This window comes from Misgurnus anguillicaudatus, chromosome 7, assembly GCF_027580225.2.
Source record: "Misgurnus anguillicaudatus chromosome 7, ASM2758022v2, whole genome shotgun sequence".
Classification (NCBI taxonomy): Eukaryota; Metazoa; Chordata; class Actinopteri; order Cypriniformes; family Cobitidae; genus Misgurnus; species Misgurnus anguillicaudatus.
The window spans coordinates 31,116,723-31,130,335 of record NC_073343.2 but is presented as its reverse complement, the minus strand read 5'-3'; the positions used below and the strand labels follow the sequence as shown (position 1 = coordinate 31,130,335).

The following is a 13,613-nucleotide window of genomic DNA, read 5'->3' as shown; positions in this document are numbered from 1 at the left end:
TCCAGGAAACCGCCCCAAAGAGTAACTTTTGAGTTTATCAGCCTACAACCTTAATATATCCAGCTAAGACCCTTGGCTACTAGCACCATGTGGATCCAGGACTCTGTTGACTCTGATGGCAATAACAAATAAATGTGTCTTTAAAAAGAATTTATTCGTGCATTTCTGTGGTCTTACCCGTAATCCGGCCATGTCGGGACTGGAGGTTGTTCTAGCTCTGCTGAGCTCTTCTCTCTGTGGGGATGAAGTCCTCCTGTCTGGAGATAAGGCCACTTCCAAACTGCTCCGACTGCCACGCAGAGAGTCTATAACATTGAAGAGAGATTTACACATCATATATACTCTAGTCAAGAAAAGTCTAGACCAGGGGTATCAAACTCAATTTCATCCCGGGCCACATCAGCATTACGGTTAATCTCAAAGGGCCAGTTGTATTTGAAGGACTGTATGAATGTATCAACTCTTTTATTACTGTACATTGCATAATTTTCTCTGCATTTGCTTACTATTGGTTTTGTTAATAACTCAATTAATTCCTAGCTTTGAAAGTAGAAGCCCAGGCAAATAATGGCAAAGTGTATAGAGTACAACTATTCTACAGATTATTCTAAAAATAATTGTGGTGACAAAAACATGTTGTATGTGAGTACACTCAAAATGTTTTGTTATCCTTCATTGTGCAGGTCAGAAAATTAGAGGCATTTTAGATAAAGAGTTTTACAATCTCCACCACAATTTGCATTTATTCCACACATATACACTCACTTGTCATTTCTTGCCCTCTTTACAAAAAAGCTGTGATTTTTTACCTGTCTTTGAGTGTCTGATTGACTGACGTCGCATGAGTTCAGTGTTGTAGGCTACAGATCAATAGTTTCAATCGTTTATTAATGAGTCAGATGAGTCATTAGTTCGCGTATTTAGCGGAAATAGACGCGTTGTAAACTAATCCCAGCCGGACATCGCGAAACATTTCTGTACACGAGATGGAAAACATTTTCTCGTTGGATCCGCGTGAGCGTGCGCGAGAGAGGGAGAGAAAGAATGAGCAGATACTGTCCGTTCCATATGCGGAGGTCGCATAGGCAGCGTCATCAAGCCTGGATTATTTAAGTTGACTTACCATTACATTCGCAAGTCATACGCAAATTACAACTATTTACTATAAACAAAGAATAATATTTAACTTCTTTATAATTGTTAATATTCTGTTCTTGATGACGTATGCAGCCTGGAAATGCGACCTCCGGAGGCTACAGCTTGGCATTCAGACACGCCCACTCTAGTATTGCGTGCGTGCGGGGCACTGCTCGTTCTTTCTCATGCAATCATCAACATTATCACTATAATTACATTACAAAAAGATTTAAGCGGGACAAAAATTTGTTTTGGTGGCTGCTAAAAAAATCAATGTAGGAAATAACCTGCAAAAAATAAAACGTATAATAACAATAAAATAATCTGTTCTCACGGGCCATATAATGAACATAATTTGTAAACTCTCGCGGGCCAGATGAAATGAGGGGCCGGGCCGGATTTGTCCCGCGGGCCTTGAGTTTGACACCCCTGGTCTAGACTAAAACCAAAGTTTTATGACATTTTAAAAAATACATTACTTTATATTGTCATGACTTTGTGGACAAACATTTGGGAAAATTTCTTTATTATTAATGTAACATTATTTGTTTTTTCATGACATCTCTTATTGTCGAAAGGGTCGAAACGTTGCCTTTTAAATAAATATTTGTATGGAGCAGTATTTTTCATTGTGCGGACTTCACTTCGTATTATTTGATTGTATATCCAGTTGTCCTGCACCTGGCCCAAATTTGGGCTTATGTGATGTGCACACCACTTGTGTGTTCTGATAACGCACAGGCCTATTGGGCAAAAAACTGAAGCAAAGAAATTATTTACTAATTTTAAACTCTGTGTATGTTTTGAAAATCATTCTGAATCTAAACAAAATTCCTTCACAAAATTGCAATTATTTCAGCTTTTTGCAATTAAAAAAGACCCATATTTAAGAGTTTATAAGCAAAGAAAAAAATATAGATCGGATGAACGTTTCTTTTCCCTGTTTTATTTGTTTGTTTGTTTATTGTTTGTTTAAAAGCAAAGGGGTCTGTTCTTTCAGTTAATATATTTGTATGTTTCTATATTTTTTCCAAGAAGAACATTTTCCCCCAAAATGCATTTTGTGAAACTTTTGTGAAAATCACAAAAAATACTTGCAGGCAACTTTTAAAAGAAATGGCTGGCGGTGAATGAGATAAGCTATTCTTGTCTCTTGGCACCTTAAAACGCACTGTTATTGCTGTCAGATGAGATTCTGTAAGACTACAACCTAATACGGGGGGCCGCAAGATGGTGCCAGGGGGGCCTCAGTTTTACGACATTTTATAAAATACTTAAATTTATCATGAATTCTGTGTAATTAAACCCAAAAAATAAGGCTACTAACCAAATTTGAAATGTTTTTTTAAAATGTTGAGTTTTAGAACAGTTTTTGTCATTAATTTTCTTTGGGGGGAGCCGCAAAGAAATGCGCCTTACACAAGGGGGGCCGCACCCTGAAAAAGTTTGAGAACCACTGCCCTAATATGTCATGTTTAAATGCTGTTTTGCTTATCTAAGGTAGAGATTTCCAACGTTTAGACTGAAAAAAATTTTAACAAGTTGACTTAAATAAAAAGTAAATATTGTGTCGACATGCTTTTTTAGCGCAATGGTCAAAAAATATGTGGTTGGGGGCCTTTGAGACATCCGTGCAAAGGGCACATCAAAGTCATGATCTGTCCCTGCCACAGATAATGTTAAAAAACCAGAACAAAATGTGTTTGTCACTTCACATGACACTTACCTGTACCTAACTGGTGGCTTTTTAAAAGATTTGTTTGATTTCCATTTGCACTATGATCAGCAGAGAGCGCTGACTTCTCCCGTCTGAAATGGTGCGCGCCGTCTGGAACTGATCTATGGTAGATAAACACACACATTTACTAGGTAAATACATATAACACAATACTGTAAGTGTCCTTTGGGTCGGTGATATACATTGTTATAAGTACAATACATCTACACACTGTAGTCTACATTCAGATTCAGTTCACTCATGCTATACTGTACAAACAAACCTGAGATAGCAGATGTCCTGCATGTCCTCACTACAGCTCAGAGAAAATAGTTATGAAACAAGAATTGAGTTTATGAAACAGATAGACAGAGAAATGAAAGCTTTCACTTCTTATATGATAACAAAAATAAAAATAAAGAGATGGAAAATTATGAATTAGAAATAACCCCAAAGCATCACAGGCTATCTGCCCACATGAGAAAATACTATAGTATACTTTTTTAACCTTAATGTTATATTAAAGTATACTACAGTATACTTAAAGTATAACAAAGTGTAGTAATTACTACAATATACTCCAGTATACTACAATTTACATCAGTTTAGTACAACAAATACTAAAGTATACTACAGTATTATATATATATATATATATATATATATATATATATATATATATATATATATATATATATATATATATATATATATATATATATATATATATATATATTTTTTTTTTTTTTTTTTAGGGGCGGTTTCCCGGACCAGGATTAGCTTAATCCAGGACTAGGCCTTAATATAACTAGTTTTAACAAACATGCTTTACTAAAAACATTGCCTGTGTGCAGTTTGAGGAAAAACAAAGGGCACTGATGTATTTTACGATATGTAAGTGCAAGTTGTTTTCCGTTTGGAGAGCTCTTAAAAGTGTTTAAGTCTAGGACTAGTCTAATCCCTGTCCGGGAAACCGCCCCTTAGTGTATATATATATATATATCAAAATCATCAAACAAATCAACTGCAGTTTGAAAGATATTAATTGGAATACACAATCAAAAACGAGATTTTAAAAAAATGTAAAGAGCACCTATTGTCCGATTCACGATTTTTCGTTGGTGTGTTAGGGCCGGGATACACTGCACGATAATTGGCTGTCCCAGACGAAAGATTGCCATCGTGAAACTATCTTCGCGATTTCTGTGATCGTGGCTCTCCATCGGTGGTCCTATGTCGTACAGTGAGAGAGGTTCAAAGACGGCCGTTTTCCCGGTCTTGCGTCCAAAGATAGCCTACGATAGTTTTCTGGCAGTGTCAGAAATTCGGCATGATCACCGCACAGTGTGTTTGCTGCTACGACCTGCGCGCCGGTATTTGTTTACCACGAGCGCATGCTGGTGACGTTGCGCAACGTGTGACGCAGCCGCCGAAGCTTCCGTGTCATCATCGTGCAGTCTACATGCCTCCCGTACCCGAGTTTAAACGATACATGTCGCACAGTGTGGTAAGGTAATGATCTTATAAGAGGACAAAAATCGTGCAGTGTATTCCGGGCTTTAGTGCAGTGGTTCTCAAACTGGGGTCCGGGGCCCCCAGGGGGGCCGCGAGATGGTGCAAGGGGGGCCCCAGTTTTATGACATTTTATCAAATAAAAAACAATTTATCATGAATTCTGTGCAATTAAACCTAAAAAATAAGGCTACTAACCAACAGCACTACTTTGTATCATTCAATATGTTTTGCTTAATTAAAAGTTGAGTTTTAGAAATGTTTTTGTCATAATTTTTCTTTTGGGGGGGCCGCGAAGGAATGTGCCATACACAAGGGGGGCCGCACGCTGAAAAAGTTTGAGAACCACTGTGTTAGTGTGTATCAGTACATGCTAATATTATGCAAAGGGTCCAAATCCCAAAGTTAACGATGATGCGAGTTATTGTCTCCAACGTAAATCTCTACAACAAACACACAAATTGTAGGCAACAGTTTACTTCCTGGGCCTGTTGTAGTGTACAAGACCGACATAAAGGGGCTTTTTTCACTACTGGTCACTTTATGCGTTTTCTCTGTAAAAACACCAGGTATAAATGCCCTCGGAAATATTTTCGAGACGGATTGAAATCCGATCGCTCAAACCACTTCAGGAGGTGGACTGGGATGCATTCCAGACGAAACTGGACAAGTGTCATATCATATCATAATTCCTCCCGCTTTGACTCACAGCCTGTAAATTAACTCCTATTAGCATTGCATTGTGACCGAATCTTTCAAACATGGTAAGGAGCGTCACATTTCCGGCTGACGTCAGAGGTATTCAGGCCAATCACAACGTACAGATTATCTGGCCAATCAGGGACACAGAGCTTTTCAAAACGATGAGGTTTGTACAAAATCAGAGCGCTTGAGGAAGGCAGGATATCTGAAGCTACAAAAATGTACGGTATGTGCAAAATAAAACACGCAAATACATTGTAAAACACAAAATAACATTGTTTTTACCAATGAAATAGGTGCACTTTAAAAAAGTTATTTTGTTTTGGAACCAAACTCTTCATATATAAATTTATTTATATATAAATAAATCAACAATAAAAAACATAAAAAATTTAGTTAAAAACCTAATAATAATTTATATTTTTAAATTATATTTTTTGAGAAATCAACTAATTGATAAAAAGCAACATGATTACTAAACTCACAAAAACGACAGAGAACGCACAGAGGCCGCCACCCTCCCCAAAAGAGAATGTCTGCCTTTCTCTTCCTCTTCCTCCTCCTCCTCTTCCCTCTGAAAGAACAAATGACCTCAGATTAATGTTGAGGAAAAACCCTAGACTATATTATTGCAGAGGAAACTGACTCCTTTCATGTGTGCCTGGAGGTGTTTTATTGTGGCGTAGGTGTGTGTACGTGAACGTTTTTGTGAATGACTGTGATGTGTGAATTTGTGCCATGTTTTCTGTTGCCAGTTCCCAGGAGACATAACTGTCCTCAATCTTTTCTTTAGGGACATTCATCCTGTTGGGAAGTGCAAGTTTTTGGATAACGAGGCAATGTCATCTTTGTGTAAACCACGAAAGCAATGCGAATGTGTGATAATGCTGACATCATGCACAAGTGTGGTTTCCTCGAGTGTAACCAGCTCAAGATACTGAGTTTTTTAACGCTTCTCCAACAAGTTACATGGTCACTTGTAGTAAAAAACTTAAATCATTATCCGTCTAAACAAAAACGCCCGATACTTTCGCCAAACTTGACTGTTTGCTTTTATGTGTATGTGTGCAGACGTGTAGTGTTTCTTTACAAAGTAACTTCGCCATCTACTGGCCTAGCACGCATAATACAGCGCTTTTAGTCGTTATAGTAGATCCGTGTAAACGTGGATCTTTTTGACAGCGTTGTTGTGTGTATGTGCAATCCTTAAAAAACAAGAAAAGGCAAAACTTTTGTTTTTTACTACATCATTGTCGTGTAAACATAGCTCGAGTTATCTTTGTACAAAAGCCGATGTGTACTGCATAGCCATGTGGATCCGTCCCTCGGGATAAACAACAGACCAATCATTTTAAAAGCCACATGACTGCTACACATACACAAAACAGATCAAAAGCAAGAAGATATGGGCTTGTATATGTGTTCATATAAATGTAAGTGTTTGAAGTCATAAAAGACAGAAGATCTATAGGGAGCATGCAGTAAATCAATATTGTCATGGCAATGTTCCTGATTAGATTAAATCTTTTGAAAATGTTTGAGAGAGAAAGTGTGTTGGCTGTGGTTTAACAAAGAGGAAATGTGTGCACTACTCATCAAACAAACACAACCACGTGTGTGGTGTCAACATGTGACAGCAATCCAATCCCTAATAGAGCCAAAAGTGTACAGTGCTGGCAGCGTCTCATATGAGGCATCTCTAGCCTATTATGGTTAAACATTAATCTTGTCCGAACAAAAATAACCCTGCAGTCGCTGAGCCAGTCAAACTATATTATATGTTCAGGAAGTATTGTAAAACTGGCATAAGTTTAGGTGAACAGATGTGAAGAGACCATCAATTATTAAAGGGGTAGTTCACCCAAAAATGAAAATTCTGTCATCTTTTACTCATTCTTATGTTGTTACTAACCTGTATTTATTTATTTCTTCTGAAAAACACAAAGAAAGTTATTTAAAGGATGTTTGTAACCAAACCGATCAGAGGCCCTATTGACTTCCATAATAGGATAAAAGACGATTACCCTTTTGAAGTCAATGGGTCCTCTGATCCATTTGGTTACAAACATTCCCCAAAATATCTTCCTTTGTATTCATCAGAACAAAGAAAATTACACAGGGTAATTCGTTATTTTCAGTAAACTATCCCTTTAACGGTGTGTCTGTACCTCAGACTTGGCTCGGCTCTCCTTTCGGTTCAGGAACACTGGAAGCCTCCTTAAAACCAGAGTGACTCCACTTGGATTCTCCTCAAGTTTTTTAACAAGGTTTTCTCTACTCCAGCCAATCTGAAATTGCATTAACAATATACATTGCATTAAAGGCATGATCTTTGAAACCAATGTTGAAATTTGAAATCACCTAAACAAACACGCCCCTACCCCAATAGAATCTGGGCCTTCTTTTGATAGACCCGCCCCAAACATACGACAATGATGTTGGTAAATAGACATGGATCTTACTGCTGATTGGCTACAAGTATGTTTCGGCCCGACTCCCTTTTCCAAAGCGTTTTTCAAAAATCGTGCACCCCGCCTTTAACAAATGCATTTACCTACCACTGTTTAAGTTATTTATATTTAGCAAACTGTTTGGGAACACTTTAATAGTCCACTTTGGGACCCTGGACCGCAAAAAATAAGCTTTCATTGATGTATGGTTCGTTAGGATAGGACAATAATTGGCCAGGGTACAACTATTTAAAAATCTGGAATCCAATGGTGCCAAAAAAAAAAAAAAATCGAAATCTTGGGAAAATCGTCTTTCAAGTTGTCCAAGTGAAGTCCTTACCAACACATATTACTACATTTTTATATATTTATGGTATGCAATGTACAAAATATCTTCATGGGACATGATCTTTACTTTATATCCTAATAATTATTGGCATAAAAAATGTATAGCTTTGACCCCTAAAATGTATTGTTGGCTATTGCTACAAATACTGTATACCCGTGCTACTTATGACTTGTTTTGTAGGGTCCAGGGTCACATTTGACTAACTGTAAGTAACTTTGCCACTTCTTGTCAACTACCAATCATTAAAGTATTAAAGGGGACATTTCACAAGACTTTTTAAGATGTCAAATAAAGATTTGCTGTCACCAGAGTACATATGTGAAGTTCTAGCTTAAAATATCATATACACTGTAAAAAATACTTTTTTGTTGTTGAATCAACTCAGATTCACAAGTCATTTTAACTAACTATTATTTATCTTGACTAGAAATGAGTTGATATAACTACAGGTGAGTTGTTATAACTTTTAAGTTGACTTTTCTAAACTATATTTTATAAGTTGTGACAACTCATCTCTGTTGACATGACTTGTAAATCTGAGTTGATTTAACAAAAAATTTTAAGGCAGCAAAGTATTTTTAAATGTAGATAATTTATTATATCATGTTAAAATTGCCACTTTGAAGGTGTGAGCAAAAACGTGCCATTTTTGGGTGTGTCCTTTTAAATGCAAATGAGCTAATCTCTGTACTAAATGGCAGTGCCGTGGTTGGATAGTGCAGATTAGGGGGCGGTATTATCCCCTTTTGACATCACAAGGGGACCCAGATTTCAATGACCTATTTTTTTCTCATGCTTGCAGAGAATGGTTTACCAAAACTAAGTAACTGGGTTGATCTTTTTCATATTTTCTAGGTTGATACAAGCACTGGGGACACAATTATAGCACGTAAACATGGAAAACGTCTGATTTTCATGATATGTCCCCTTTAATAGACTGTTTGCTTAAATTATCTACTAACACTTTATTGTGATGATCACCAAACAGAGACATTCTACCTAATATAAAGTATAAGAAAAATATTTAGTGGAAATCATATTTGCAATACATAATATGTAGTTATGATATTATATGATATGATGTGGGTCTAAAGTCCAGCTTAAGTCATTTTTTGTCATTTACATAAATAACAAAGTCATCCTACATAATGTAAGGAACTTTCTGTGTGAAAATATAACCTTGATATCTTTAATATTGACTGAGCTCATGTCAAAGATTGAAATCAAACTTTGATGGTCCAAATCTTATTATTATATATTGAGACTTTAGCCTAAATTTAACAGACAGGGTCACAAATCTGAGATAATACTTGTTATATCTGATAGAACAAAATAAAATAATGTCTGACAAAAAATATGTTTTGTGAAAACTCTGTTGCATTCAATATGTTAAGAAGCATCATATTCAGTCTGTTTAAGATTAGTCAGTTTCTTTTAAATAACATTTCTTCTTCTTGTATTAATATAGGACAGTGGAAAGCACTATTAACAATCCAATTTAGTGGTCGAAGACATCTGCACCAGCGGGCAGGTTATCAAATGACCAAATGTGTCTGGCTGTGCTAAACAGGAGTTCAGTCCTTCTCATTAGTATCCTGTCTAATTTTCTTTCTTACAGCAGTCTTTATGTAAATAACCCGTCATATTAGCGGCATTGTTAACCATAATCAGCACTAAATTGTGGACACTCACCACTGTTTGACCGTTGACTTGAAGGACCTCATCTCCAGCTAAGATCTTCTCACACACTTCTGTGGTTGACTGCAAAACAGGATTCAAAATGATAAACCACCACCACACAAAAACTGAACAATTACCGTACCAAAAGATGTTGCCAAATATCTAAATTTGTTTGTTTCCGTCAATTGCACCTTCCACGGATAGTTGGCTTTAAGCTGTCATCATCTACCCACCTTCATGTTGCTCAAGATGTGTATGACATTTCCACTCGTATGACAGGTGGAAGGAAATGTCAGAGCTGATATTATGAATACAAGGAGGATGGAGGGCGACCGCTTTATGAATTGCAATTTGGCTTGGTTTAAAATAAACAGCATGTGTGAAAAACCAAGTTCCCAAGTAGATATAACAATGATTCAAACCTATAATTTTCATCTCGAGGTAACTCCTTTAAACTACTCTAATTTATTAGGAGGACATTTAGCTTAAAGTCTATGAAATATATGCTGTCAATTCTAATGAAAAATGTATTTTTAAGGTTTGCCAATTAAAGGCATAAACCAGTATTCTAAATAGGCTTTATGCACCCAGTCACATATCATGTTTTATGCTAGAAAAAACACTAAAAGCCTCCCTGAATGAATATATGAAATTACATTAAGACGTATGTATTTTAAATTAAGAAGTACTGGTGTACCATTAACCTGTCCTACCTCTGTTGGTGTTCCAGTAACAAAATGATTTCTGGATCCTGTGGTGGTGATCTCAATACCCTATGTGAAAGAAATAATGTGCATATCAAGCCAAGAATGTCTTTGACCGCAGCTAAGCTGCATTTCAATGGGTGTGATTTGGGCTTATGTAAGGCAGCTGAGAACCTTTGCTGCTAATTAATCCATAGAAATTGCTAGTCACCTTTAATATTCATGTTAACATTCAGACCTCCTGCCATTTAAATCACTGTGTCTCAGAGAGGATAATACAAAGGGAAAGTAATGGTTACGACTGGCCTAATGTTTTTTGCTCTATTAAAGGCACAATATGTAAGATTTTTGCATTAAAGGTCACCTACACAGCAAAATCACCAGTGTTAAATTTTCAGGGATGGTGTTAAATACACAGTGTTGATGCTGTTTTAACACTATCTGGTAATAAAATAACACTGCCATTGCTAGGCCAGTGTTATATCCATGACAGTGTCAGTGTAAAACAAGGGTGTTATCAGATTTCACTCTGAGCGGTGTAAATCAAGCCACGCCTCCACTAAACATTTCCATCCTGTCAGGGATTTTACCGCCATTTTCTTTCAGAGGAGGACTGAAGAGAGCAGGTAAATCTCATAATATTCACTTGGTTTAGCTAAATTAAACTGTTATTTCTCTGTCTGACTCTACGCAGCCATTTGCCAAAAAACCTAAATAAGATATTTTTCCCATTTTATTTCCCCTTTGTTCGTTATTTGGTTCAGTTTAATCAGAGCTACCTTGTGTTACGTTGTTCCCTTGTTAGTTTGGTATAAAGTTAAACTTCTAGCTAAAAGTTTGAACCAAGAAGGATAATATTAACAGGAGATATGAATGAATGTAAGAATTGAACCCTGATAAAACGCGACATGCACTACAAATTGAAGGTATGAAATTAAGTTAACTTAAATGAAAGCTCGTTTATTCACCATATGATGCTCGTTATGAGGTAATCATATAGGCTAGATACCGTGAGTTAACGAGGTCGTTTACATGCACGTGAGTGCACGGATATCGGTTAATTATTCAAATGAATGAAAAACACGGAGAAAACCGCAACCGCATCCTCATGTGTTTTTTTTTTTTTTAGATGTATGCAAACAGGGAAAATATCGCCAAACCAACAATTCATTTTACCTCAGAATATGCACAGATTGGATGCATTGTGTGTTGTAAGCTTTTCGTGGCGCTAGATGTCAGACAGATGCAAATAGCAAATACATATGAAAGTGTAAAACGTGTATGGCGAACATTTGTTTTTCTGTCATTATAGATGCTAGTTTGGTGAAAGTACACACTGAGTGCTTCAAATCATTCAGAAGAGATGCTGTTTTTAGGGCAGTTTATTAAAGAAGACCTGACATGGATGACTTCCAATGAGAAACAACTGCTAATACTTATATAAATTCATTACAGAAGGTAAGTTTCATTTATACATATAAATCATTTTATTTGACATAACTGAACAGTTAACCAATCTTTTTAGTATATGTAGTTTTGTACATATTATGGTTATTAATCAGGCAAGAAAGTGACATGACCTGCTGCCAACTTTAATAAAAATATATTATCTTCTCATACATCGTTTTGCTATTGATATCATATTAAATAGCAATCAAATTGATTACTGTTTTGAAAATGTATAATTGAAGATTCACATTGTCTTGAGTGCTGTTTTTAATATAATAAGAATGTTGAGTTTTCAGAGTCTTTATTGTCATTTTTTTGTGATAGGACCCTACCAGACTATATTTGAATACGGCATACCCATGAATTCTGGAACTGTTATTTCTTAACCCAGTTTGGAGGATAAGAGCTTACCAACTATGTGAGTACACAGAGTACATTAGTACTGTACACTGTCTCTAACATGATTTGTTATACTGAGATGATTTTGATTCAAATAACGGTTAAAACTGCACCCTTTTTGGTATTTTCTTGACTCTTTTTGTCTTTGAAAATCTGCAGAAATATGCTGAGGTGATGTATTGCAAATAGCCAACATACAACAATTAAAGGATAATTGCAGACTACATCCTGATGAAGATATGGATGCCCCTCTGTCTGGTCAACAGGAGTTTAAATATGGTAAGTGTACATGGGTTTGCTACTTTTACGGTTTTAAGGTTTAACTGTATACTCATGGTGTTTAAATTGTGTTTTGCTAGGACGGGACAGTTATGTGGCAGCTCTTCCCTGGCTCATTCACCTCTTGCCTTCATTTGTGAAAGGAAGAAAGACTGGAGAGGGTCAATGTGCAATTGAAGCTACTGATTGTGCTGTGTAAGTTTTTTGGTATTTTGTTCTAGTTATTTATTCAGCAGTTAGTTTGCTTGCATTGTTCACCCCATGTAAATGCATACAAGTTCATAAATACACATCAAATACATTCATCAAATACACTCTTTTAAAACACTTAGGTGATGAGCATCAATCCATGCTTTGAGGGGAATGAATCAGCACAGCCCTGCCTGCTCTGCGTTGGGAACAGAATTTTTGCATCATTCTGGACCAAAAAGCCATTCCCTGCATGATGAAGACCACTGATGCAGCCTTCCACTACATCATGAGTAAAACAACTACAGAACTTAATACCAGGTTGGAACGTATTTAAGAAAAATGAAACGTCTTTTGAATTGAAATGTCTGTTTTGTTATGGAAAAATCTTTAGTATTGTGAAGGATAAGCATTTCTGCTTGCCAATAAGATAATTGGATGTATTTTAATGTTCAAGTTTTGAGTAGGGTGGCTAATTTTTTTTAACTCTCATTTGATTTATTAAAGACTTTATAATAAGTGGTTTTCATGTCACTGCGCTGTGGTATAAGATAACTTTTATTATTCCATATTGTATTCTGTTTCTAATTGTAGCTGAGGTATTTAAATAAGCAGTGTTAAATGCAAAGTGTTGTGTGTATCAATGTAAATATTAAATGTGATGTACTTTAATAAAAAGAGGTTTTGCAATATTTCTTGTCATTTTTCTTTTAAAGAAACAACCCATTAGCAACAAAAGTGGCTATTACTCAGTATTTTAACACTTAACATTGTTGAATTCACATTACACTGGTGTTGACCTTAAATTAGGAGTGTTAATTTTTAACACTGTATTTCTGTGCCAACACCAGTGTAGTGTGGAAACAACAATGAATAGTGTTGAACAAAGTGTAAAATTTAACAATATTGAGTGTTAAATTAACATATAAGGGGTGTTGTTAAATTAACACTACACTTTTGACTAAATTAACACAGTGTAGTGTGGACACATATACACACTTTGCCGGTGTTAAATTTGACACCGTGGGTGTTATTTTAACACCAGT

At 36.1% G+C, this 13,613-nt stretch overlaps 1 protein-coding gene and 1 long non-coding RNA gene across 3 annotated transcripts in view; one reads left to right on the top strand and one right to left on the bottom strand.

The window, feature by feature from the left end:
* cnksr1 (connector enhancer of kinase suppressor of Ras 1) overlaps positions 1-13,613 on the bottom strand; it is a 48,382-nt gene that overhangs the window by 10,067 nt on the left and 24,702 nt on the right. Inside the window, exons 7-13 of the mRNA XM_073869722.1 lie at positions 10,261-10,320; positions 9,560-9,628; positions 7,237-7,356; positions 5,554-5,642; positions 3,138-3,167; positions 2,864-2,976; positions 178-305 (exon numbers count right to left, since the gene is read on the bottom strand). Coding sequence (XP_073725823.1) covers positions 178-305; positions 2,864-2,976; positions 3,138-3,167; positions 5,554-5,642; positions 7,237-7,356; positions 9,560-9,628; positions 10,261-10,320 — 609 coding nt within the window. The remainder of the gene's footprint in view (positions 1-177; positions 306-2,863; positions 2,977-3,137; positions 3,168-5,553; positions 5,643-7,236; positions 7,357-9,559; positions 9,629-10,260; positions 10,321-13,613) is intronic.
* Positions 10,799-13,259, top strand: LOC129422511 (uncharacterized). 2 transcript variants are annotated; one of them, XR_012370600.1, is made up of 6 exons: positions 10,799-10,877; positions 11,564-11,709; positions 12,025-12,118; positions 12,259-12,378; positions 12,459-12,573; positions 12,711-13,259. It is a non-coding gene; the product is annotated as an uncharacterized lncRNA (long non-coding RNA). The 2 variants fall into 2 exon arrangements; XR_012370599.1 differs by lacking the exon at positions 10,799-10,877 and having other exon boundaries at positions 10,884-11,709.